Below are 25,018 nucleotides of genomic sequence, written 5' to 3' on the forward strand. Positions count from 1 at the left end.
TTATATGCATGATAGTTCCGAACGCAATCAATAATCCATTTATATAATTTTTTCTGTCAAAATCATTAATTGATTGCGACAGCTCTAATTATGACTTCAGGCAAACTAGTTTGATTGCACTTGTGCAATCGAAAGTCGTTCTTTCTTTCGCGCATTCTTATCATATGTTAAGATATATTTGTATATTATTTTAAATTTAACGTATTTAAAAAATCTTTTGATTGATGAAATTTTGAAGATAAAATTAACATATATATTAAATGTATGCACAACATATGTACAAATAAAACGCACTCGACGAGATTCGATAAGACAAAACAGATCGTCAATCATAAATTCAAGATAAAGTTTTGATAAAATACTATCTAGTCACTCACCAATGGAAAAATACAAAGCACCCGTACCGAAACGCAATCTGACGAAGTGTGCAATACGTGTCACAACCGAAGCGGAAAACCAAATGACCGGAGCGGAGAATGAAGCGATCATTAAAGAAAGGAGAAATACAAGGCTGATAGCGATAACGAGTCATCACGTATCCCGTATTTACCATATAAACGGGAAACTTTGACCTTCCTCTTTTAGATGTTTACTTCATTATCCCTGAATGTGATGATCAGTACAACGCTCGACTTTAATTAGTTTTAAGTTTATTCTTTAAAAATCTGTGATGTCCATAAAGAGAAAATATATCAATATCACAAGGCAATGATTACAAATGTCACAAGATACAATTTATCACACACTCAAAATATATATCAATTTCATTGTACAGAATAAAATTTATTATTATGTCTTACATCTATTACATCTTATTAAAGCTATAAATGATCATATAGTTTTCAATCGTCATATGAATAAATATAAATAGCAAATGCATGTTGTTTTTATGCATTTTGTTGTTCTTAAATTTTCAAACAAAGAAACTTGTTATGAAACTGAATCAATCGAAATTATTCCACTTTTTCTAGAAAAGATCTCTAGAAAATAACTGAACAATTTCAATCAGAATCCATTTCAATTCCATCATACATATCGGAATTATATGAATCTTTTTCTTTCACAAAACGAGAAAGATCGAAAATTCTTCCTGTATGATACTGTTTATGATCCATTCATCAGTGTTTTCTCTCCGATTCCCACTTATTCTTATATAACATATACAATTGCATTGCTGCCCTCGCATCTTCCACGGAATTGTGCTCACCTATTTGTATCTCTTTACCTAACAATTCGTGCGCGAGTTTTTTCAAGCTGGGAGTATTCCCCTTTGATATATGACGAAAAGGTTTATATCTTGAAGTATCCCGCCAATATCTACGCGGATGTGACAAGTACAATACATTGAGATCGTGTTTCAATGCGTGGCCTACTAAAATGCGACCTTTCAAGATGTCCGCCACTTCCTTCTGTACAATGTTGAAGTTTTCACCATTTTGCAAATGTTCTGGTCGAATACCACTGACTGCTGTTCTATAATCCACTATCTTCTCTCTCGGCTTGACATATTTGTCATACACACAATCACCATATTTATTTACAATTGACACTCGGGCAATCATACTCTCTGTACCATCGCCAATTCCGACCATTTCACAATCCATGGCAATCTGCTTCGTCAAACTCTTATTTTCCTTATTTTTGATGGCTTTGTTATTATTTTTATTTTCCAATGAATCCTATAAGCAACAAGTATATATTAAGAAATGTAATTTACCAATAATAATAATATATATATTTGAAAAAAATATCACATATTTACCATATGAAAGGTAGAATGTATTTTTTTAGGCTTTGGATGCCTGTTTTGAGAGATGTTTTTTTCTTCGGTAGCTTCATCTGTCTTTGTATTAGAATACAAAGTCTGGAACCTTTCCCAATTACATCCAGATGCCTTACGTTCCATACTTGGAACAAATTGTTTTGTTGTTTTATTTCTCTTTTTCTCCATACTGATTGATGTAATGTTTGCGCTTGAAAAAAAAAAACAAATTTCTTTTATTTTCTTTTAATTTAATAAATATTTCTAGCAAACGTTTATAACCATCTGGTCACGACTTATAATTTAAAATATTATAATTTAAAAATATTTATTATCATTTAAAATATTTAATATTTTCAATAAGCATCATATATATATATATATATATATATATATATTTTTCACAATTTTTATAAATCAATTTGTGTAAAATTTTAGTAATACAATTTTCACAGTATTAAAAAAATTAATGTTTCTTGTTACGAAACTTGTAAATAACATAACCTAATACAATAATTTGTTAAAATTACGTGCAATATCAATTAATAGAAAGTTACTTTATTATGTCGTCAATTTTGCAATATTGCCGATAGTTTCTTCGAAAATAACAAAATTATTTATTCTGTAACTATTCATTCCACATTTTGAAATAAATTATCGACGTTAGTACCAAACAACAAGCCTGTTCTTTTTGGCTGAACTGGTTGTATTAATTCACAGTTTATCTTTCTTTCTTACACTGGAAGAAGAAAGATAAATTCTGAACTAGTGCAGCGAGTTCAGCTAAAAAGAACAGACCCAATATTTTTATGGTTCTTCACATTGAGCTCTATAGTATACTGGAGTGAGCCTTCCCTATACTAAACTATAGAAAATCGCGGCCCAGCGGAGAAAAGGACATATTAAAGTTGAAATCTTTATCTCTTTTCTACAATGTACTTGTTGATTAACCTTATGATAGGAGAATAACATTAACCAATCCGAGAATCTCTTGACAAAGAGAACGAAACCAAATCGCACGTTGTTTTTTTTTTTTAGTAAATGAAACATCTCCACTCCTTAAAGGCTCACTCCAGTATACTGGAGAATAGTATGGTTCTTCACTTAGAACGCGGTGGCCAATCATCGTCTTAGTTTTTTTTAATACCGGAAAGTAATTTCTTCCTCATGCCGCCAAAAAAACGACAATTGGTCACCGCATTTTATGTGCAGAGCCATTAACTGCATTCAACAGGGAGTCAATTGTGTATCTTCAAATGAAGTGGAAATGATAAAAATGAGGAAATTCACTAGAGTATTTGCAACTTCGTATGTCGAAAGCTAATAAATTTCCTCACTTTTGTAATTTTCATCTTGCTTCAAGATACACAATTGACTCCCAGAAAAGGCAACTTCGCAACTGTGATTCAATATGATTTCAATATGATATGATTTATATAGATCCGGTTTAAATTCATGAAGAATAAAGGGGAAGAGGCAATCATATTAAAGAATCTTACATAGTTGAAAAGCTGATTTTTCTGAATATTGTTTTTCTATGGATCGGCTGTAAAATTTTGTCCACGAAGAGTCTTGTGTTAGAAATCGGTCCGAGATCTCGGATGAAAAGAGACTTGACCAATTGCGTTTAAATAATTCGGTCAATTAACTAATGCGATTAGTCAATTCTCTTTCCATCCAAAATCTCGGATCGAGCATCGTGGACACAAGAGCCGGGATTCTATACTTGATTAGGCCTCGTCTACAATGTGTCGTGTGTCGGTGCCGTGGGTCGTGAGTCATAAGAATGGGCCAATCACAGACGAATGTGGAGAGAATACTTGATTGTGATTGACCCGTTTTCATGACACCGCACACAACGCATTGTAGAATAATTGTCAATGTCGTTAACTAACGACAGCCAATGACAGCCGTGCTTTTTTCCAAGATCCTTGCTATTGGCTGTCGTTAGTTAACGACACCAACAGTTGCCGGTAAGCGAGTTACAAAATTTCGACCAAAACATTGCATCGTGGACACATGTCTTAAAGCCTAATTCAGATTGCACGCAGCAAGCGGCATCGAGCACGGCACGTCGAGCAGCAGTCAATCAACGAAGAGATACTTTCTAAAATTTAGAAACTCTTTTCATTGATGCTCGATGCCTGCTGCGTGCAGCCTAAATCGGGCTTTTCAAATTCTTTCATTTCGAGTGTGAATGTGAATATAAATGTAAATGCAAATATAAACTGTGAATCTCTCATGGCTTTTCTAACCTAACCCAATCTATTATAATAAAATATTCAATTACGATTAATCGACGCTATCACCAATGAATAATCAGCCGGTATTCTAAATTTTTAACATTGCAAACTAATTATTTTACAACTCTCTATTTTATTATTCTTACCATAATTAATTAAAGGCGGTATATCAAATTCTCATCCACAACTCTTAGTCTATGGTTATGATCAATGATAAAATGATTCTTACCTGATTGACATCCAAGCAAGGAGACAAATATAAATTATTATACATATATAACACTCCATAACATAAGTTTCATGAATATCCATTGATATTATCTTATCAATATTGTAATCGAAATGTGCATATAAATTTTTATTTACGTCTACCTAACCATGCTTCTATAAGAATAACTCGAGTTGCATTCCGACCATAGATATAGACTGGCCTTATAGATATAGACTGGCAATTGCTATAGTTTCTGCATAAGAAATAGTGGTCTAGTTTCCACCGATGTCTAAGGGCGCACAATGGAGCAAGAACAGAAATAAATATTAAATTTTGGAAATAAAAATTCAAAATAAAAATTAAATACAACGCACAATAAATATAAATAAGTATAAAATATACATATCTTATACTTACTTATATTTATTGTGCGTTTACGTTTAATTTTTATTCTGAATTTTTATTTTTAAAATTTAATATTTAGTCTTATTTTTAATATTTTCTCTATTGTGCGCATTGTGGGCCTTAATTTGCTCCTAATATCGTATAATATTCGTACTTGACCCGAGAAGTATGTCAATTTAAAGAATTATTATTTTAAATTGTTTGTATTTCATATGAAGAGTTTTAAAGTGCAATTGAAAAGGTTTGTAAGTCATTTTATTACCTTTAAAACGCTTTTTAATTTATAATATTACAATTTAAGATTAATGTAATTAATGTATTTGAAAATAAGTGGGAATAGCCAAAAGATGGCGGACCAATCAAAAGTTGCTTTTTCATGACCAGTCTCTTATTATAGTGTCTCTAGTCTAACCGAGAGACGGCTTCTCTCTGCTGATATAGGTGTAAAAGCGCGAAATGTAGAATGAGGTCGCTGCAACCGCTTGACAAATCCATGAATCGCTGTGAAATCAAACGGGAGTAGCGGGAGTAACGAGTGCGGCATTGAGTGTCGTACCGTTTGCGGAATTTCAATTTTTTTCCTTTTAAAAAAGAAACGACTCGTGATAACATGGACGATGAGTGCAACACGACAATTAAGGAGACGTTTCAGGAACCGCGAAAGAGATTTTGGTTGGTGAGTATAACCAACAGGCGACGTCTCTTTCACGAGATGACGCCTTGCACAACTGGTCGATGTTGTAACCGACATTCGAATATCAATGTCAATATTGATGTCAGCGAAATCAGATGTTTTTCCCCTCTTTCAATTTTTCAGTCGTCGCGAGTGAAATGACACTGGCGTCGCACACACATCGCGGCATTTATTATCGTTTAATTCGCACGCCGAGCGATGATGAGATTGTTTTTATCCTTGACGTTGCTCCGACGTCCTGAGTGCTTCTTGTAAGGTATTTTGTCACAGAGATCGAGAAAACGACTGAAAAGTGATGCGATAAGCGTCAGCTCCATGGACATATCGATGGAGTCCGACATGGGCAAGAAGAAAAAACGTCGCAGAATCACGGAGGTGGCCAGCAGTATATTTTCTACTTCTGCTGCGACCAGCAAATTGGGAAATACTTTACATAGGTCCTTCACGATCCAGCCGAACTCCTCGGATCTGTCTATCGTCGAGGACGAAACAGATACGAGAACGTTACGAAAAAGGTAATTGATTAAATATGAAATTTAAATATCTTGATTTGCTTTCTTTCTTTTTCTTTCTTTTAGAATAAATTCCTAATTTCAGATTAAATAATACTATCGAAAGCTGTAACAATTTGGCAATTAAAAGTTGGATGTCAGACGTCGCACAACCACATGGCGAGGAACGATTGAACAGTATATTAAGTCAAAATGAGATCAAGCGGCAAGAGACCATCTATGAATTATATTGTGGCGAGAATGTGTTACTGAATGAGCTGTATGTGCTGAGAAATTTCTATTACGAACCAATGTTATCCATTGAAATCTTTACATCTGAGGAATTATCCATACTTTTTGGTGATCTCGTAAATCTTATTGAAATACACAGTAACTTGAGGGATGAATTATTCAAGCTGCGTGATAGATACGGATTTACGAAAACTGTGGGCCCTACATTATTAAATTGGGTTAGTTAATTATCTTTCTTAAATATATTTTACATGTGACGCTGATATATTATTTTGTTGAAATTTATTATTTATTTAGAGTTTTGATTTTTTACATGAATATCTGTCATGCACAATGTTAATTTCATTGTTTTCGTTTCATAGCTATCGACATTGAAGAAACCATATTTGGAAAGGTGCAGAACATTGATTTGGGCGAGGCATTTATTGGATGAAAAGAGATTTACTAACAAGAGATTCCAGTCGTTTTTAAAAAAGCGCCTAGAATTACCACACTCTGTCGATTTATGGACTTATCTGGATGTGCCACGATCAAGAATCGTGAAATATCCGCTACTAATAAAAGAAATCTTGAAATATACACCTGCTACTGACGCAGATTATTTGCCTTTGAAAGAAGCAAAGGATGTACTATCTGATTTGTTAAAGGATATCAATTGCATTATGGGTGAAGCCGAGTGTAAGCTTGCTCAATCAAAAATAAATGCAAAGGTCGAACATGATCCTGAAAAACGTATTGCCAACGCCACAGAATTAATCACGGAAGGTCAGCTTAAGGACACACGAGGAATAGTAAGTTTTGTTTTAATTTTTCTTAAGATAAAACGTTTTAATTTTTATTTAACAAGGGATCTATCACAACGATCTGGAATCGATTTTATTCTCCTTGAAATATGTTATTGAACATAAAAATCTAAGAGTATGTATTTTTTCATATTGACCCAATCGGAGTTTTAAGGGATGAAACAACCCCTCAAAGGCTAACGCATATATTTGAGTCCCATCAATTATCGACGAATATATAAAATTCAGGTTATTTCTGAAAAATGCGATTTCGTAAAATAATTTTCTTATATATGGAATTTGGAAATAAAATTTTCTTTAATTGTTTTTAGAAAAAATTTAAATTTTGCAAAAATAATAATGGAGGATGGGAATATTTTGACAAATCTAAATACATAGTTATAAAATAACATAAGAAACTATAAAAGTTTTGTTTAAATTTTTTTATATATCTCACTATTTTGTTGATAATTGATGGGAATCAAATATATATGTTAGCCTTTGTTTCATTTCTTAAAATTCCGATTAAGCTGATATAAAAAATACGTGTTTTTTAGATTTTTATTTTATTTTTACATATTTTAAAGAGAATGAAATCGGTTCCGGACAATTATAACAGGTCCTTTGTAGATTTTCTTTTCATCACGAATAATATTTTTGCAGAAATATTATTGCTTTCTTTTCGACACTTGTTTCGTGATAACTCGCCCTACGCGGCGTGTTAACAAAAAATACAATTTACCTTTTCCCGTCATACCCAAGGAACAAATGTATGTGCAAGTGGAAGATAAAAATACTACAGAAATCTGTTTCAAGATCGGAGAATATTCTTTCGTAATGGAAGATGGGCACAAAAGAAGACACTGGGTTGATTCATTCAACAAGATACATTCTGAAGTATGCATTCCGGATAAAACATTTAACACTGACGACAAGGAAAATTTGTTGAACAACATAGAGTTATCGAAAGCAAAAAATTGCGTTACAAAAGCCTCAATATCCAGGAGAACTTCAACGAGCAGTATAAACGACAATTTATTTTCCTTTTCCATAAGGAAAAGTCTGCTCAAGCAAAAACGCAACAGTATTGGCTATATATAGTGAAAGCTCATTTGCAAGCTATTGTTTCTTCTATAAGGAGCAATCTTATTGGCGTATTATACGAATGAAATATTTCTAATCAGTTGTACAAAAATTTAAGTTATTACAATGAAAATTATTCTAATCGTTTCAATCTTACTTCGCGAGATTTGTTTTACATTTAAAAATTTTTAATAACTAAAGAATTTCAAAGTGATAATGTATTACATTCTAAAACAACAGTGGTATAAATTTAAATGATTTAATTGTAATGTTTGTATTTATACGTAAATAATACAGAACAACACATTTTATTTACGATTCACAATAATCTCGAGTTAAATAGACTGACTTATATCATAAAAATTAATCTTAGTTTTCCAAGAGTTTAATTCATATTGATATTCACCAATAATTAATTTTATTAAAGAAAATTAGCTTACATGTCAGTGTATACATACATGCTAAATATAGCATGGCTTAAAAGAACAATGTAATATATATGTACAAATGTTATTATCTATTTCTCAAATATTCGAGAAATCAGTCTTTTATATTTACAGTTATATGCATTCATTTTGTATTAGCGTATATTTAAATAATACATGGAATTTATATATACATTTTTTGCAATAAACCAACAAAACGTAAAATAGCGTAAAATAGTTAATTTATATCAATAGACATCATAAAATATTTATAAAAATCTGAATTTATAAAATTCTTAAAAAATATAAAAAAGATAAGATGGATTACTTAAAAAATTTTTTATTAATCAACATCGTACTTAATGTTACATCGTAATGTAACATTTGAAAGTTGTTTGACCAACAAACTTAGTATTTGTAAACAAAAGAGATAAAACAAAATATCTTTTTTTTTTAAATTTGGTCTAAATTTTTTAGATTTTTAACTTTAAATATTTTGAAAATTGATTATACTACTCCCCGTTCAAAATTCAAATCTTTGAATTAATTCGATAAATAAGAATAATCTTATGATTTAGTAGGCTTCATTGAATTTCCATCGGGATAACGTTTTTTAAAGGCTTTAATAAGTTGCGGATCAATCAGATGGACACCATCTACTTGATTACCTAATGTAATCCAATTGGGCTGCACGTTGTGTGGTCGACCGAATAATTCGATCTTCCTGGTGCCGGGACTCATGCGTTCGATAATACCATAAATTTCATCAGGCTTATGGCTGGTAGCACGGACCTCAGCGACAATAACATCGCTATCCAATCCTCGATTAATACGAGGATTACCTTTCATGCCAACCAGACAATGCTCCTTGCCATGGTTCAGCCAATGGCCTGTCCTACCAGTCCGTATTATTCTTTGTAGCTGATTCGTCTTTACCCAGATAATCTCGTCGACCCTTTCATAACCCCACAGTTGCAGACACTCCCTCCCCAATTCCATAGCTCTGCCAGTTACCCAAAGAAATAAGAGTCCTTCGTCTTGGAGGGCTGGGATCCCTAATTGTCTCATCTCATCATCTGACATCGTGCCGTAAGGCAATTCCATATGAATATCCCATGGTGGATCGGCCATGATCACAGCAAATTTGCCAAGAACGGTCATGTCAAGATAACGTAAATCACACTGGATCCACTGTGGTGGATATAGAGTCAATTCGCTACCTGCATTGCTACTACTACTGCCATTTTTGCTATCTAAATTCAGTGTCTTATTTGAAGCGGTATTGCTTGGACTATCGGAGTCGTTGACTTCCTTTGGTTGAGCCGTTGGACCATCAACCTCATAGTGAACATATCTGTACGAAGTAAAAAAAAAAAAGATGTTTTATTAAAATGTTTTATTAACAAGTTTTAACAAAAAATATGGGCAATAACATCCTTACTTGCATGTATCCATGTGGAAACAGGTGTTAAGAAAACTACAGTCCCCCAAAGATTCATCTGTATGACTCTGTATTATTTTCTTAAAATGTAACTTTTTGCATTTCTCTGCAAATCCCGGACCACCGTTCAATTTCATACAATCTACTTTGGTACCATGTGGACAAAATTCCATGACTTGGGCACCTCCCTGAGAGCGAAATCGTTCTGCTAACGATTTTTCTTTGGAAGTCTGTTTTGACAATAGGTCCAGGATTTGTTCGCCAACCTTTTTGCTCTCTTTCTCTCTGATAGTCGGCATGGAAATCAAGGACATAATGTCTTCTGTATTTTTCTTATCCACCTTAGCCTGTTTCTCTGGAGGCACATGATCATTTAACTCGGACATAGACATTTCTACGCTTTCGGTATTCTCAGTATCACCAGATTGAGATTGACATGACGATTGGGATTCCGTTACCGACAACACTGTATATCCAAATACTCCATTTTCCGTGACTTCTTTGATCCTAAAAATAAAGATTTATTTTTTATATTGAATGTATCATACACTAACAAAACATTATCATAAAATAAAACAATTCTCACTAACTTAACTATATCTTGCGCAGCCAGCTTCTCTAAAATCTTGTGAATGTCCGAAGAAGATACATCGGCATTGAGATTCTTACGTAGCTGGTCTATCAAGTCTGCGGATGTTATTGGTAGATTAGGGAGGGATTCATGTAAAATACAAAGTACATCCCTTTCATATTCGCTATGATCTGAGCGTGAAGACGCATTGGAATCTGCAATAAATTCGAACATTAAAAATCGAGAACAAATTCTTTCTAGTGTTAATGTTATCCATTACCGGGACATGCTGATTCCGCTGTCAGGGAGGACGAAACCGGCGTGGAAGTAAGCGTGTACAGTTCATGTCTCTCACGTTTCCTCTTCTGTAATTTCTCGCGATAACTGTTCCTCTTTATTTTGATCGCTTGTATTTCTTCAAAGGCATCCGACATGGCTCGGGTAGATTGTGTATAAAAACATACTTTTGATATTGCGAAGAAGCAACTAAGAAATTTGTTAAAACAGATATTTATCAATCTGTCAATAAAAAAAGCTTAATATCTTATAATTTATTTTATTATTTAACTTTATATTTAATTTATCAAAGATTGTATACAGTGTAGCTCATTAACCAAGTCTCCTTTGAGCGCAGACCAAGGCATAGGTTGGTATCCTCTCTACCTGTATCTTTTCATTGTGTCTCAGGCTTAACAGTACCTCGTCGGTGACTATATCGAATAAAATCGCATTCAAATGCGTATCTATATTGCATTCACAATCCAAGATGAATCAAGAATACGCTTATATAACTTAAAAATTATTTATATTAAATTAGAATGTTGTAATTTTTTAAAATAAAAATATCCTAAATAACAAAACAATTATAGTATGGATTATCAAATAAATTTAATATTTTATTTGTAAGTTAAGTTTATATAAAATAATAAAAATATAATGAGTTAACTGTCTAAATTTTAACAGCTACGCGATTTTGTACAAGATTGAGTTATTATACACAATATCTTGTCGGTGGAATAAATTTATTTTATAGCGTAGAATAGTCCGAGTCTCAGGGTGCTTTCCATTTAGTGACACAAGTCGACACAAATATTGTCCTTATCCATATCATTTTGTCCTTGTTAATCATTGAAAGCCAAGAAAGATAGAACGATACTTGTGTCGACTTGTGACACTAAATGGAAAGCACCCTCAATGATCCGTGCATTAGATGTAATCGGACGTAATTCTCCGTGTATAAAAATCATTCGAGTCGAGTTACCATCTAGTATAACGCAGGTTCGTGGTTGATCGAGCGGTTGTACGGTGGCTCCCGTACGAACGCAAGCGAGAGAAACGGAGAAGAATTGTTGAACAGCGTCGTCGGGATCGCCGTTTCTCGTCGAGAGCGCGTCATTTATGTGTTATCGAGATATTCGGCGGAAACGAGGCGTTTAATCAGATTCACGGACGCAGCGCAGTCGAGTAAGTAATCCATTATCGTCGTCGTCGTCGTCGTCGTCGTCGTCGTCGTCACCGAGAATAGTCCGCGCGCGAATTCGCGCTGATAACCACAAACCGGGATGTGTTAGATCGATCGACAGATTCGTGGGAGGCTAGGACCGCGAGACCAGGACCGACCGGCAATGCGAGCGATTCGCATGTTGGTAACTGATTCGCGGGGAATTCGAGACAATGGCATAATCTGCAACCTAAGGATTCTATCGTATTTGCTAATCGGCATTAGATATCGGATCGCGTCGCGCGAAATAAGGAGATAGTGTATGTGTGTGTACGTGTGTATAGAGCGCGTGTGTATGCTTGTATAATGTAGGCGCGCGTGTGTGTTGTATGTTTGTGACGCTTTATAACTCTGAGGAGAAAACGCTAAACCTTCGATCTAGCATGTGCTATAACGTTCTATATTTAGATTAATAAGAAATAAAGAGATCTATATTGATAAATTTATATACATGTATGTATGTGTGTATTATATATATATATATATATATATATATATATATATAATATATATATATATATGATCTAATAAGGGATTTATAATGTATATGTATATTCATATGTATAATGTATATGTATATTAATATACATATACATTATACATATGAATATACATATACATTATAAATCCCTTATTAGATTACTAGAGATTATATACTTATTCATAATATACATATTATTTATAATGATATATAATTGGAATATATGTGGAATAACACTGATAAACTTATGAACACATAATTTGTCATATGTTATGCAATCTTAGAACTCTGCACAAAATAAAAATATTAGGAATAAGAATAAATGTTAAATATTAAGGTCTACGTACAATAGGCAAAAGAAAGGGAGAATAATATAATAGATTTCAATCTATGGGAAATCATATTAATCAATAGAGCAATGTATCAATTGATATATAGTCTATTAATTGATATACGATTTTCAATTGAAATCTATTGTCTGTGTTATTTTCTGTCTCTTTTGTTTGTGAATAGATCTTAACATTTAATATTTATTCCTATTCCTAATATTTCCTCCATTGCACAGAACCTGACTGTATAAATTAAAGTTACATTTAATGCTCACAATGCTATTTGAATCATTTTATTCTTATTATTAAATAACATATTTGAAAGCATTGTGAGCGCCAAATGAAAGATATAAAGTATGTCTAAGTATGTAAGAATTTTTGTATGTATGTAGTTTTTTTTTTAGTTTTTTATTTGTTTCTATTATATAAGTTTTTATATGTTATTCCTAGGTTATGAGGCGCAAAAGTGAAAGAAATAAAGCAAAGGGATCTCCAGAAAAGAAGATCGAAAAACCAACTAGGAAGTCAACACGTAGGCGTGGTAGGAGATCGCCTTCTACATCATCCGAGCAAGATGTTATTATTGAAGACACAGCTAAAAGTACTACTCAAATCAAGGAGGTTGAGAAGGAGACAAGTGTGCAGACGCGCTTACAAAGCAAAGAATTGGAACAGACACCACATGGATGCGAGGAGAAGGTCTCTTCCAGTGATATAGACATAAAAGTGGATTCGCCCGAAGATGAGGACAACGGTGGCTCAGTGGTATGGAAAGTAGCGAGAGCAGATGCGTCGCCTGGTGAGATACAGAAGCTGAAATTATGCAGGCAGCGCAACACGTCAGAACCATCATCAGACACACCACCATCGGGTAGGAAAGGTGTCAAGTCAAGTAGCAAGTGGCAAGGAAGTGGTGAGGGCGTTGCAGAGGAGGCTGACTCGGCGGATGAGCAACTGGTTTCTTGTACAAGAACGCTCAGTAGCGTTGAACAGCCGAACGATCCCTCCTCTTCATACCCAGGTCAGGACTCCAACGAAGAGGTAAGTGATAGGAAGGAGATCCTGCCTGAAACCACTTCGGCCAACTTGTTGTCTGACGATAAACCAAACATAGATCAGCATGGTGAATCAAATGAGGCAAATTGCGCTGCCCAAATCGTTGATATCGAACCTGATAAGCCGGGTACAACAACCGCGCCGACTACTAGCACGAACGGCGAGGAGACCACCGCCACTGTCATCGATAAAGAAGATAAATTTGTGGAAGTCATCGGTGAAAAGTCAACAGAGACATTTGTCAAAGAGACTAGCGTGGAGAACGCTCGTAGAGACACGAGCAGCGAAGATGAGGAAGATAAGGACGATAAGGGGAAAACGCATCGTCCGGTGGATTCGTCGTCTGATTCAAACGACGAGTCACGCCCTAAAAGAAGATCAAGTAGTGACCGTACATCGCCACGCGCGAATCGTAGGAAACATCGAAACAAATATAGAGATTCATCTAATTCAGAAACACCCGATTCCGAAGATGAACCAGTTGAAAGGAAGGTTTCTGAACCTTATGCAGAGGAGGAAGAAGAGGAGGAGCAGGAAGAGGAGAAACCGAGTGTAGAGTATACGCAAGAGAATGATAAAGAACAATCGGTGTCGCCGGAAAGAACTAATTCTCACTCAAATAATGTTGAAAAACTGGAGATCGAGCATAGTGAGATTGTCGAGGATAAATCGGAAGAAAATACGACTGAAAAATCAGAACAATCTACACCGGCTAGCACTCAGGTGGTTGTTCACAAACCTGTTAAAGTCAACTTGAAGAGATCATTGTAAGCATATACATTTGTGCCAAGGGGCCTGGTTTTTTATTGCTGAACGAAACCTTTTCTTTCTATTTCGCCAAGTTTCCAATATATATCCATTTCACTTTAAATACAAGTGTATTAAAGCTTATAACTACAAAAAATAGATTTAATAAGTATCTTTCTTCGAAACAAGGAAATTTTATTTATAAAAAACATACAATAGATTTAAAAGATTAATGAATGTTTTCCACGTATCATTATTTTGAATGATTTAGTCATTTTAGATTTTATATTACAGTATGAATAAATGAATTAAAATATCAATCATAAAATATCAAAAAATCGAGAACTGTAATTTAATTACGTGATAATTTCTATGTTTTCAGTTCGACGAGGATATTATCCGAAAAGAATGAAGTGAAAAAAGACGATATTGATGCAAACATCGATAATGAATCCAATAGTCAAAACAAAGTATAATTATTTCTATTATTTTGTTTAGAATTGGGAGCATTCATCTATCTAGCATTATATTTGAATAATATGCTTTTTAGGAAAATAGCACTGAACAAGAGCCAAAATGTGTGCCGAGGAAACGTCGATGGGGAACCGCACTTTCCACAGATACTGCGCCCTCGTTTTCTATTTCAACTGATTCGCTTAAGGTTTTTCTTTATTATATTATTTCAATCTATTATTTTTCATATTAATATACTAAAATTCACTAATAATGCGATAGGCATTGGTGCCGGGTGCAAAACCATTATCGATTAATGAAGTTCGTCTCTCCAAGGACGATGACGAGGACAGAGATCGGCATAGAAGTAACGACAAACGGTACAATTCTAGTGATATAACAAATGATAAGACAATGGACGATAATTTGCAGAAAAATGGCGCTGCTAAAAAGGGCAATGGAAAAGTGGATAATCATATTGGTATGTATATTTACATTTTGTTAGATAAAATTAATAAATTTTCATAAAATATTCTTATTTAATATTTTTACAATATTCCTATTATTTTTCCATAGCGGCAAGGCGAAAGATATCAATCGTAAAGGAGATGCCACAGATAAAATCGCCAAGTCCACCAGCATCTAAACCTACTAATATCCTTTTGATTAAGAATCTAGTTCGTCCTTTCACGTTAAATCAGATCAAGGAACTTCTTTCGCGTACTGGCACCATCATGGAAAACGGATTTTGGATGGATCGAATCAAATCTAAATGCATTGTCGAGGTATGATTGTATAAACATGGAACATCTTATAATTACGATACATCTTAAGTTAAATCCTTTATGATTTTGATATTACAGTATTCCAATGAAGATCAGGCTTTTGAGACAAGACAGGCGCTTCATGGGATTTCTTGGCCTATGTCGAATCCAAAGAAGCTTCATGTGGAATATGCTACGAAGGAAGACATGGAAGCCGCTCGAGAATCGTCCAAGGAACAACCGGTTGCTCGTAAAACCGAGCCGCTCTCGTCGGATACGTGGCAACAAGATTGGAATCGCGACGAAAAGATTAATACAGCTAAGGTATGAACATGTGTTGCGATCTTACTTTGACCATGAGATTTTGAGATATTTTTGATTAATTTTGCATATTTATGTATCAGGTGACCGTGGTAAGAGAATGGGATTTAGGCAAGGAAGACGGACAGCAGCACATCCGGGAGAAAGAACGTGAGAAGAAAGAGCACGATAAGAAGCGACGAGTAAGGAGTCGAAGCCCAGCATTGGACGCGCATCTCTCGGCACCGGCTCGGAAATTCAAGAAGAAGGAGGATGATCCGCCGCCGGCCAAGCTCCTGGATGATCTCTTTAGAAAGACAAAGGCGACACCTTGCATATATTGGCTGCCGCTTACAAATGAACAAGTAAGTGAATTTGAGAAACAAAAGACTGTATGTTAGAAATTCTTTATTCTAAAATATTTAGAAATTTGTAGGAATTATAAGAATTTATATAATTATAAAATTATTAAATAAGATATATATATATATATATATATATATATATATATATATATATATATAAATATTTTATCTCGTGTGTGTGTGTATGTGTGTGTGTAGATGAAATATTTAATACAATATTTAAGAAAATATTTTGTTCTTTTTTCTTTCTGGCTCATCATATTAATTAAATGAATAAGTAAATTGATATTTTTATATGAAAACATTGCAGATAGTTGTAAAGGAGGAGATGCGACGACAACACATGGCAGAACACGCGCGCAGACTAGAAGAGATGAGACGTGCTGACAGAAATAGAGACGGTCGGCGTCGACGTAGTCCCAGAAAATAGAGATCAGCGTATATCGTCAACAACATTAAATGTACCTTTCCTTTCCTGACCTGACTTATCCTAAATTTAATTTAACTAAAATCGATTTCTTTCAATCTTAGAATCTTTCTAATTCTAGATTCTATATTTGGTTATTGGTATCAGAGACAGATCCTTTTCTTTTGGAATCGTTTGAGAATTAACGTTTTAACATTTGTTGTGTTCATATTTTAATCTATTTTCTCTTTCCGGTTTCTTTTTGCATTGCCATCTTTTCGATCTTCTCTACTTGCCCTTTATTTTGAGTTATTTTCAGTTTCAAGTTTACAGATATCATCCAATGCATGACTATCAAACGTCCTTCCAATTCCTCGATCCCTCTTTCCTCGTGCATCAGAATTAAACCATACTTCTTACAGGTCAACATTTATCTATCTCACAGAGAGCCAATAACTGTAGCTCAGATGCAGTATAATGGTACTGCGTGTTTGCGTCAACTGTTGATGGCAGATAATACACGATCTCTATGTCATGTTGAAACCACATCGTGAGAGACTCGCACACTCGCAGCATCCACACGGAATAACTTTACGACGTGGGAACCTCTTTGAAGAAAATAGACAAGACACATTGTTAAATGTGGAATAGACTTGGCATTCATGAGAGTAATGTTCGTTCCTTCGCTCTTTCGTCTTTTTTTTTACGAATTGAACTTTGACACAAGTACGTTCGAATGGAGAAACGAAGTTATACGATGCAATTTGGATGGAAAACACTGTCGCCCAGAAGCGCGGAAGAGTATTATGAAGATATTGTTTCGGGTATTGATGGGTGAAAAACGAACTTCGTCTCTGCGTTAAGTATTCTTCTTCGTAGTCTACTTTGGCTGTCCTGAGCTCAACAATTACCAACTATTCGGCTTATCGATAGCAGCGGCTACGTTTGGAAATGCGTCAGTGTTTTAACCGTGTATAGACTAGCACAGGGCGAGGACATGTCTGTAAATACAATCAATATTTCATGGTATGACATGTAAAATTATTAATAAATCCCAAAAAATGAAGAAAACATGCTTTGTTAGCATATACAGAGGTACATTTACTGTTTACTTTTTTTTTACGATATACCTATTGGAGAATTTGTTATTCAGTTATGTCGAGAAATTGAAAGCATGGATGAGTATATAAATACATTTATGCTTAAAATAAATAATACATATGCCTATGTTATTACCATTAAATAATTTGCTGTATAATCGTAGAACTTAATAAATTAATAACGAAATACCGCGCGAAATAGAACACGATTGTTTAAATTTATTGCAAGTACATATAAACTTATTTGACATTTTATTTGTATCAATAACATTTTCAACACTAACATAGATATTTTAGTTTATAAAATCCGAGTACAGAATGTATGCATATTGACTATTAAATGTCACACATTACGAATGCTGTTATTTGATAGACAATGAGAAAAAGGAGATGTAAAGTTAAATGGTCAAGTTAGTTTTCAATTTGTACATTTTTATTATTTATGTAGTTAATTTATAATTCGAAAAACACGATGACACGTGCGTTCTGTAATCAGAATCGAATTGTACTGTTATATTATCACGCACGCGCGCGTACGTTTAATACTTTTGTTTTATTACAAATTCTTTTCGTGTTTTTGTAGTAATAAATGAATAACTAAACAATGAATTATTTGCCCAGGATTAATTTCGTGTACCACATCGAAGATTTAATTAGAAACGCTAAGTCAGATGTATTGCGGCTGTACGCAGCTTGGCGATGCAGATCGAATATTTTGATAGCAAAGAAAAAAGAAAACAAGATGTTGATACAGATACTTTTCAGACACTTTAAAACATACATCAATATGCATGTACATTAGATGCTTATTCGGGAAAATACTTCATAAAGAATGTCAGATAGTCGATAAGGATACCGACGTCCGTTTTCTAAAAGTAAACCTATCGCGTTAATAAAATAAACTATTTGTTACAACAGCAAAGTAATAATGGGCGATACTCGGCACGATCCCTCGTTTATTAATCGTGACCCTTAGTCTATACCACAACGGTTTATATTTCCTCAAAGATTACTTGTGCCATTTATCATCTACAATATACATAAATTCAAGATAAGAATATTTATGTCGCCAACCACGTACCGTTATTTTTAACGGATTTGCAACGTAACGGCTCGAAGAACTAAATTTTACTCTTTAATAAATCAATAATCAAATATGATATCAATACCAATACCTTTTCTCACGAGACATTTTTATCGCGGAAAATGTCACTTCAAAATTCGAATTTGGAATTCCAGATTATGCTGGGTCTTTACTCAATTCGACTATTGAGATATGTGATATTTAGGAGATGATATTTATCGCAAAGATGTTGGAAGTTCATAAAAAACAAGAGCATAATTAGCGACATATTTTTATCTTTATATACATATATAAATTAAATATGTAAATATATTCGTCACGTATAAAATAATTCCTTAGGTTATTTCTTAACTGTGCTCAAGCGGTTTAATTATTACATATTAATTATTGCAATAATTAATTTATCGCGTCATTTCTCGCCTATATCATAAACCAATATGGCTGCGGTGAAAAAGTCGAATCTTAAACACCAAAGATTCTGTTTGCTGAGCATTATCCATTATTATCTATGCTGTTTGAATAGATTTTCGGTCTATTACATTGAATTGTTTAAACTATTTATGACGATACTTCCAACGATATATCTCAACAATAACGACGCGAAGAATGCGTTATTATTCGCTCATTATTATCGTTATGGACTTCTCCTTTTTCTTTTAACGCGGGTTTACATAATATCGACTATCACTCATTCTCATTACAATCAATTTCACTCATCATACTACATTCATCTCACAGGCATTATTCTCACCATTAGTTTTATTTAATCAACCTTTACAACACTATAAATCTTGCGCACGAACCAAAAACAGGCAAAGAAACCAATGGAACCTGAAAGAAAATAATAGTTTTATTTTTTAAATATTAATAAAGTTTAAAAAAACTTTCAAGAAAATATACAATACCTGTTAAAAGGAAGAATAAGTAAACCATAATAAATGTATATCCGAAGTACAGGAACGTAGAAGTGGCACCTTCAATATCTAACTTAGTGACAAAGAAATGTATACAATAAATTAACAAATAGACAGCAGTAAAACCAGATGTGAGAAAGCTACGCCACCACCAGTGATAATCCTGCAAAGAATTTCATCAACATCATGATGTTTAACAAAAGAAATATGATTTCTTATAAAATATATTTACCTCCGCGCACAGATGAAAATAACAGAGTAGAATTGTCGTCTCGGAACACGTAATAACAAGTATAAGAAAAACCAAAAAGAGAAATCCGAACATATAGTACACTTGACTTGACCTAGCAAGAATGATTCATATAAGAACGTTTGTTAATAAAAATATAAATATGCAACACTTACCAAAGAGAATTAAGTATGAAGAATAATTGTATAAAAATACATCCGAATGGTAAGACACCACCCATTATGACGCCAGGTATTGGTTGCGTATAGAAATTCTGTTCTGGTATTTGTCGAGGAATCTGATTCGTTCGCACTGGATGCTCCAAAGCCTATAGCATTATTGCAGTTATTTGTAAATGTATTATGATAAAATTTTAATATTAACTAGTAATTACCCTTTTCTTAAAGCCAAAATAAGCGCCAATAAATGTTAACGGTACAGATACTCCAAACCATAGCGCCAGAAGCGCAATTAAAGTACTGAAAGGTACTGCAGCTGAGCTTCCATTTACCCAGAATATTAGATTCATTATGAAGAACAAGCTGAACACGATTCTGAAAAATAAAACATAATCTTGTGCAATAATTTACGAAATGATATAGAGATAAATTTATTTTTAATACAGCTAGTGATAGATTTGATCTTAAAAAATAAGTTTTACCCAGGGCTAAGCATAGATGTGAGTAACACATTGGACTTCCACTTTTCTCCACCAAAACTCTTATATATTCGAGCGGCCACATAGCCCGCCGTGGTTCCCAGACAAACGTACAATACCATCGCACAAGTCATTAATGCACCTCTATTAGCAGGTGACAGAAAACCCAGACAAGCGAACGCTAAGTATTGATTATAATATTTATAATTTACAGTTCGAAATAAAACAATTAATAAGTTTGTTAAATTTTGCTCAATTAGTTTCAAATAAGTTTTCAATTTAAACTGAGTAAGTGTTCTGTACCTAATGTGACTAACGTCATAAAAAAAACTTGAACACCAGATCCCAACAAAACTGAAAGCAACATTCCTTTGCGTGGAGGGCGGAATACATCGCCATGTACCAATTTCCATCCGAACTCTTCTTGTGCATCTTCTCCTGATTCTATCTGGAAGTAGGCCTGCGTTATCGCAACACAGACAAATAGTTATCACAATCTTGTAAAAGTGAAGAAAACATTCAGTTACCTTCACCTTTTTATAAAATATGTTGTTCTATAAAAGCATTTTACGATTTTGCATATACAAGTTAATTTTACATTAGTCAAAGCATTTTTTTAATTGCAAGATTAGTGTTTTATAAAATTTTAAAAATTTTGAACTACTAAATGTTAAAATAAAGTTTTTTTTTTAATAAAAAGCAATCTCTTTATATTTAAAGATTAAAATTAAAATTTCATTAAATTTTATCTAGAAGTTTTTAACAACAAATTTCATAAATAAAATTTTCGATACAAAAATAAAGCCTTCTTTGATTTTATCATAATTAAGCGAAGAAGATAAGCGATTTTTAAAGTTATTTTTTTCAAATATTACATAATTAAATTGCCAAAATCATACATAAAATCATCAAAGAATTTTTCAAGAATGCATTCGTTTACACATTCATTTTGTGTAGGAAAATAAATATCGAAAGATATAGATTGAGATGTAACTATTAAATTATATAATACAATTAAATAAAGTAGATAAGTACCTGGTTATATCGCGCGATGTCTTTGTGTAGAGTGCGAAGCATTATCATGGCTACCATTCCGGAGAGGAATAGAACGATTATCAGTGAGTTAAGAATACTAAACCACTGAATATTTGAATGTGGCATTGATTCCAAAATGTAATCCCATCTGGATGACCATTTGATCGTGTTATTTTTCTGAAATAATACGCATATATTTTTCTAAGATAAAATAATAAAGAATAATTAATTTCTATCAATTGTTAAAATATTCTGTACTACACTGCAAAGACTATTTGCAAAGACTTACCACAAATTTAATAGAATATGTATATGTCACTTCAAATGGCTGGCCAGCTGAGAGCTCGGCTGGTATCTCTAATGGTATTTGACTTTCGCAATCAGGTGTAACAGAATGTTTAATACTGTGAGGCACTACTTTCACAGCTATTAAAAAAATATGTTTATATGATTAATGCAATATTTATTTATGTAAAATTGAACTCTGGCAAGTATTAGGTTTGATCCACAAATTTTGAATACCCACATATAATACGACCACCGTTTTCCTTAAAGGACGATCCCCATTCTTCTTTAGCACCACTGTGATAAGTTATAGTAAGATTCACATGATTAAACAAATAGTAAGTTCTCGGTTTGTTGTACGGACCCTAGCATATAGCACAAAGAAATATCCATTAGATAAATTAAATTTTATATTCTTTTGCATAATTTTAAAATATAATTCAGCAATTTATCTTTTATATTTTTTACTTACATGTATAGTACAAGTGTCTTGTTGGGATCTAGATTCTTTGGAATAACAACCCATGGGGAATCCAGTGCTACAATATTGTCGTTCGTCCTCCAGCTGATAACACCATGTTACCGGCATATTATCTGATAGAAATGGAATTCATTAATTCAATCATTACAAAAATATCTTAAAGATAAAGCTATATAATTATTAATATTTATTAATACTCTTTTAAACAATAATTTTCTTTGCAAAAATTTATTATGATGGAAATAATAATGAACAAATTAAATATTTTTGTTAGAGCACATACATATATACACGTGTGTATGTGTGTGTGTGTGTGTGTGTGTTATATATAAATTTTTTTTAGATATAAAAATTGAATATAACTAGGAAATTTATTCTTAAATTATATTGTGTTCTTTATCAAAGTCTTTAATATACAGAAATATATTGGCTCTAATATATTTGATGTGTATTTGCTTATCAAAAATTGTCATTAAGAATTTTAAATTAATAATCTTTCTTGAATTTTTAGATATAAAACTATAATATGAATATTAAAATTACAATATTTTTATTGATTAGTATTGATTAATGATAAATTTGATACTTTACCAACTATCCAATGATGTTGATAATTTACTGCTATTGCTTTTCTCAATAACTGTAGTTTCTTTTCAGAATTTTCGTCACCCGCTGTATATGATCTTGTGCAAACACGAGTACACTTGACATCTTTCAAGAATTCCAACTAAAAGTAAAATAAAATGCACTTCCACTTATTTTCTTCTTAGAATCTGAATTCTTAAAAAAAAAATTTAGTCTTAAATCTTTGCATGTACCTCATATGGAGATGGACGTATACGTTCTCCAAATACAACCTGTCCCAAGTTTTCAACTGGAGATTGTCCTTTTTCTGCTGTGCAGAAGTCAAAGCTAGATTATAGAAATAAAATATAAGATTAGAGATTATAGAATATTATAAAAAATTATTACATTATTATAAAAGTCTCATTTATTACAATAAAATAACATATAATATATATTATAAAGAGAATAAAATAAAAAATTAAATATATATATTGTGATATATTACTTACTGACTATACTCATATGGTATGACATATTTCTCCGTGTTTAGACGATTCACATACAGTTTGATCTCGGACTGAAGTAAAATTAAATAATTCTATTATTAATAAATCCGATATAAGATTTAAAACTTTACCATAAAATATGTAACTTTGATTATACAACATTAAATATATGTATATGTGTGTATATTTATATTTGTTTTTTTTGACTTAATAGAATGTATACTGTATAGTATATATATATATATATATATATATATATACATTAACATATGTATCTAGAATCATAACAAAATATAATTTATACAAGAACTGTAACATTGTATAGAGTCAATGTGTTTATCAAGAAACGTGTAAAGATAAAGAATTGACAAACTTATGTAAAAAATGTACGACACATAAATATATACGACGAATTATCCGCGGAAACAATCCGACTTCCGAAATGAGGCAAAAATATATAATTTAATTTCCGAGGAAGATACAAAGGACACGGACGTACAATTTATCATGCTGAACGTATTGATGTTTCTCCTGATCATAACCAACCAACCGACTGACCGATCATCTCTGTTCCACGTACCTTGCAGGTTGGCGTGGTCTCACCGGCCTTACAATAATTTACGGGCGCCAGACCGGGCAGGTAGAAGGCCACGACACCGTGGAACGCGCACAGCGTGTAGAAAATCACCGTCGTTGTTTTCATCGCTGTCGCTGTCACCGTCGTCGTTGCAGTCGAGTCCCCCCCAGGGAAATGTCTATCGTTCCGCTCTCTGCGTTCTCTGCGTAGTAGCTCCTACATGAAAGCACTCGATCGCATCATACGCTGCGCACGTCGCAGTTCTCAGTCGCTCTCGCTGCGTGGGATTGCGCGAAACGTCGTCGCGAGTAAACGCGTATCACATCCCGATCGCTGCCATGACACGTCACGAAACGCACGACAACGAGTCTTTCTCCTCCTGGTGACTAATAATCACCCGGCCCTCTCATCCCTGCCGTTGCGGCTATCGCCGCCAAGTGCTGATGCCGTTTTTAAACTTCGCGCTCATTCGCGAACGGCTGTTTAATTAACTGACCGTAAGTTGTTTAGATTTTTCCAACGATCAATTGTTCTGCTGGATAAAAACTGGGCATATACAAAAAAACGTCCATTTCTACTTTTACTCGATAAATTTAGTAAAACTTTTTTGTTTCAGAAAAACTTGTTTTGTCTATAATAATTATACACCTTGTATTCTTTCATTGTCTTGAAATGCATTTGGTTTTATTTTCAGATGGTGTTACGAAATCAAGCAATTCTTTCATTCATTTATTACGCAAGAAGTAAAATATTTATTTTGTTAACTTGTATTATATTTTAAATAAAATAATACAGAAAAGGAGATCAAGCATAGATTAAG

At 33.2% G+C, this 25,018-nt stretch overlaps 5 protein-coding genes across 14 annotated transcripts; 2 read left to right on the top strand and 3 right to left on the bottom strand.

Annotated features, from left to right (window-relative positions):
• Window positions 1-762: 762 nt before the first annotated feature.
• On the bottom strand, window positions 763-4,428 carry LOC105427886 (RNA exonuclease 4). Of its 4 annotated transcripts, none has more exons than XM_089078871.1 (3): window positions 4,235-4,428; window positions 1,763-1,973; window positions 763-1,679 (listed from the first exon to the last, which is right to left on the bottom strand). In XM_089078871.1, exons 1-3 carry the CDS (start codon window positions 4,315-4,317, stop codon window positions 1,119-1,121), a joined length of 855 nt encoding a protein of 284 aa, XP_088934997.1. In that variant the 5' UTR covers window positions 4,318-4,428; the 3' UTR covers window positions 763-1,118. The 4 variants fall into 4 exon arrangements, with proteins under 4 accessions (XP_088934997.1, XP_011638171.2, XP_011638170.2 ...); XM_011639869.3 differs by lacking the exon at window positions 4,235-4,428 and adding an exon at window positions 2,910-2,995; XM_011639868.3 differs by lacking the exon at window positions 4,235-4,428 and adding an exon at window positions 2,320-2,478.
• Window positions 4,429-5,077: 649 nt separating this feature from the next.
• LOC105427888 (neuroepithelial cell-transforming gene 1 protein) lies at window positions 5,078-8,573 on the top strand. 2 transcript variants are annotated; one of them, XM_089080494.1, is made up of 5 exons: window positions 5,078-5,297; window positions 5,586-5,830; window positions 5,913-6,276; window positions 6,421-6,849; window positions 7,504-8,573. In XM_089080494.1, the coding sequence occupies exons 1-5, from the start codon at window positions 5,232-5,234 to the stop codon at window positions 7,939-7,941; spliced, it is 1,542 nt and encodes a 513-aa protein (XP_088936620.1). In that variant the 5' UTR covers window positions 5,078-5,231; the 3' UTR covers window positions 7,942-8,573. The 2 variants fall into 2 exon arrangements, with proteins under 2 accessions (XP_088936620.1, XP_088936621.1); XM_089080495.1 differs by having other exon boundaries at window positions 5,093-5,297; window positions 5,439-5,830.
• On the bottom strand, window positions 8,325-11,403 carry Mettl3 (methyltransferase like 3). Of its 4 annotated transcripts, none has more exons than XM_089080493.1 (5): window positions 10,975-11,403; window positions 10,641-10,846; window positions 10,380-10,575; window positions 9,790-10,296; window positions 8,325-9,702 (listed from the first exon to the last, which is right to left on the bottom strand). In XM_089080493.1, the coding sequence occupies exons 2-5, from the start codon at window positions 10,792-10,794 to the stop codon at window positions 8,916-8,918; spliced, it is 1,644 nt and encodes a 547-aa protein (XP_088936619.1). In that variant the 5' UTR covers window positions 10,795-10,846; window positions 10,975-11,403; the 3' UTR covers window positions 8,325-8,915. The 4 variants fall into 4 exon arrangements, with proteins under 4 accessions (XP_088936619.1, XP_011638178.2, XP_011638177.2 ...); XM_011639876.2 differs by having other exon boundaries at window positions 10,959-11,403; XM_011639875.3 differs by having other exon boundaries at window positions 10,929-11,403.
• Window positions 11,404-11,628: 225 nt separating this feature from the next.
• On the top strand, window positions 11,629-17,860 carry Acn (apoptotic chromatin condensation inducer acinus). Of its 2 annotated transcripts, XM_089080491.1 has the most exons (10): window positions 11,629-11,824; window positions 13,122-14,494; window positions 14,857-14,944; window positions 15,025-15,135; window positions 15,210-15,408; window positions 15,504-15,712; window positions 15,791-16,015; window positions 16,096-16,356; window positions 16,667-16,817; window positions 17,185-17,860. In XM_089080491.1, the coding sequence occupies exons 2-9, from the start codon at window positions 13,125-13,127 to the stop codon at window positions 16,784-16,786; spliced, it is 2,583 nt and encodes an 860-aa protein (XP_088936617.1). In that variant the 5' UTR covers window positions 11,629-11,824; window positions 13,122-13,124; the 3' UTR covers window positions 16,787-16,817; window positions 17,185-17,860. The 2 variants fall into 2 exon arrangements, with proteins under 2 accessions (XP_088936617.1, XP_088936616.1); XM_089080490.1 differs by having other exon boundaries at window positions 16,667-17,860.
• A 413-nt stretch (window positions 17,861-18,273) lies between these two features.
• On the bottom strand, window positions 18,274-24,654 carry TM9SF2 (transmembrane 9 superfamily protein member 2). Of its 2 annotated transcripts, none has more exons than XM_011639878.2 (15): window positions 24,202-24,654; window positions 23,625-23,692; window positions 23,367-23,460; window positions 23,140-23,275; window positions 22,540-22,661; window positions 22,309-22,432; window positions 22,072-22,208; window positions 21,783-21,959; window positions 21,051-21,207; window positions 20,751-20,928; window positions 20,484-20,643; window positions 20,266-20,417; window positions 20,093-20,204; window positions 19,852-20,023; window positions 18,274-19,777 (listed from the first exon to the last, which is right to left on the bottom strand). In XM_011639878.2, exons 1-15 carry the CDS (start codon window positions 24,322-24,324, stop codon window positions 19,710-19,712), a joined length of 1,980 nt encoding a protein of 659 aa, XP_011638180.1. In that variant the 5' UTR covers window positions 24,325-24,654; the 3' UTR covers window positions 18,274-19,709. The 2 variants fall into 2 exon arrangements, with proteins under 2 accessions (XP_011638180.1, XP_011638181.1); XM_011639879.2 differs by having other exon boundaries at window positions 21,051-21,195; window positions 24,202-24,653.
• Window positions 24,655-25,018: the final 364 nt, after the last annotated feature.

The sequence above is a fragment of the Pogonomyrmex barbatus genome, unplaced genomic scaffold (assembly GCF_055798465.1).
Source record: "Pogonomyrmex barbatus isolate J1 unplaced genomic scaffold, ASM5579846v1 scaffold3, whole genome shotgun sequence".
Lineage (NCBI taxonomy): Eukaryota > Metazoa > Arthropoda > Insecta > Hymenoptera > Formicidae > Pogonomyrmex > Pogonomyrmex barbatus.

Excerpts from the sequence above, each read along its gene's own strand:
- LOC105427888 (XM_089080494.1), top strand. The coding sequence starts at position 5,232 with ATGGACGATGAGTGCAACACGACAATTAAGGAGACGTTTCAGGAACCG. Across the intron at positions 5,831-5,912 it reads ACGAGAACGTTACGAAAAAG|ATTAAATAATACTATCGAAA; the intron begins GTAATTGATTAA and ends TCCTAATTTCAG. Across the intron at positions 6,850-7,503 it reads TTAAGGACACACGAGGAATA|AAATATTATTGCTTTCTTTT; the intron begins GTAAGTTTTGTT and ends ATATTTTTGCAG.
- Mettl3 (XM_089080493.1), bottom strand. The coding sequence starts at position 10,794 with ATGTCGGATGCCTTTGAAGAAATACAAGCGATCAAAATAAAGAGGAAC. Across the intron at positions 10,576-10,640 it reads AGCGGAATCAGCATGTCCCG|ATTCCAATGCGTCTTCACGC; the intron begins GTAATGGATAAC and ends AATTTATTGCAG. Across the intron at positions 9,703-9,789 it reads TTCCACATGGATACATGCAA|ATATGTTCACTATGAGGTTG; the intron begins GTAAGGATGTTA and ends TACTTCGTACAG.
- Acn (XM_089080490.1), top strand. The coding sequence starts at position 13,125 with ATGAGGCGCAAAAGTGAAAGAAATAAAGCAAAGGGATCTCCAGAAAAG. Across the intron at positions 15,713-15,790 it reads AATCTAAATGCATTGTCGAG|TATTCCAATGAAGATCAGGC; the intron begins GTATGATTGTAT and ends TTGATATTACAG. Across the intron at positions 16,357-16,666 it reads TGCCGCTTACAAATGAACAA|ATAGTTGTAAAGGAGGAGAT; the intron begins GTAAGTGAATTT and ends AAAACATTGCAG.
- LOC105427886 (XM_089078871.1), bottom strand. The coding sequence starts at position 4,317 with ATGGATATTCATGAAACTTATGTTATGGAGTGTTATATATGTATAATA. Across the intron at positions 1,974-4,234 it reads CTTGCTTGGATGTCAATCAG|CGCAAACATTACATCAATCA; the intron begins GTAAGAATCATT and ends TTTTTTTTCAAG. Across the intron at positions 1,680-1,762 it reads TACATTCTACCTTTCATATG|GATTCATTGGAAAATAAAAA; the intron begins GTAAATATGTGA and ends TGTTGCTTATAG.
- TM9SF2 (XM_011639878.2), bottom strand. The coding sequence starts at position 24,324 with ATGAAAACAACGACGGTGATTTTCTACACGCTGTGCGCGTTCCACGGT. Across the intron at positions 22,209-22,308 it reads AAACGGTGGTCGTATTATAT|CTGTGAAAGTAGTGCCTCAC; the intron begins GTGGGTATTCAA and ends TTTTTTTAATAG. Across the intron at positions 20,929-21,050 it reads TATGACGTTAGTCACATTAG|CGTTCGCTTGTCTGGGTTTT; the intron begins GTACAGAACACT and ends ATCAATACTTAG.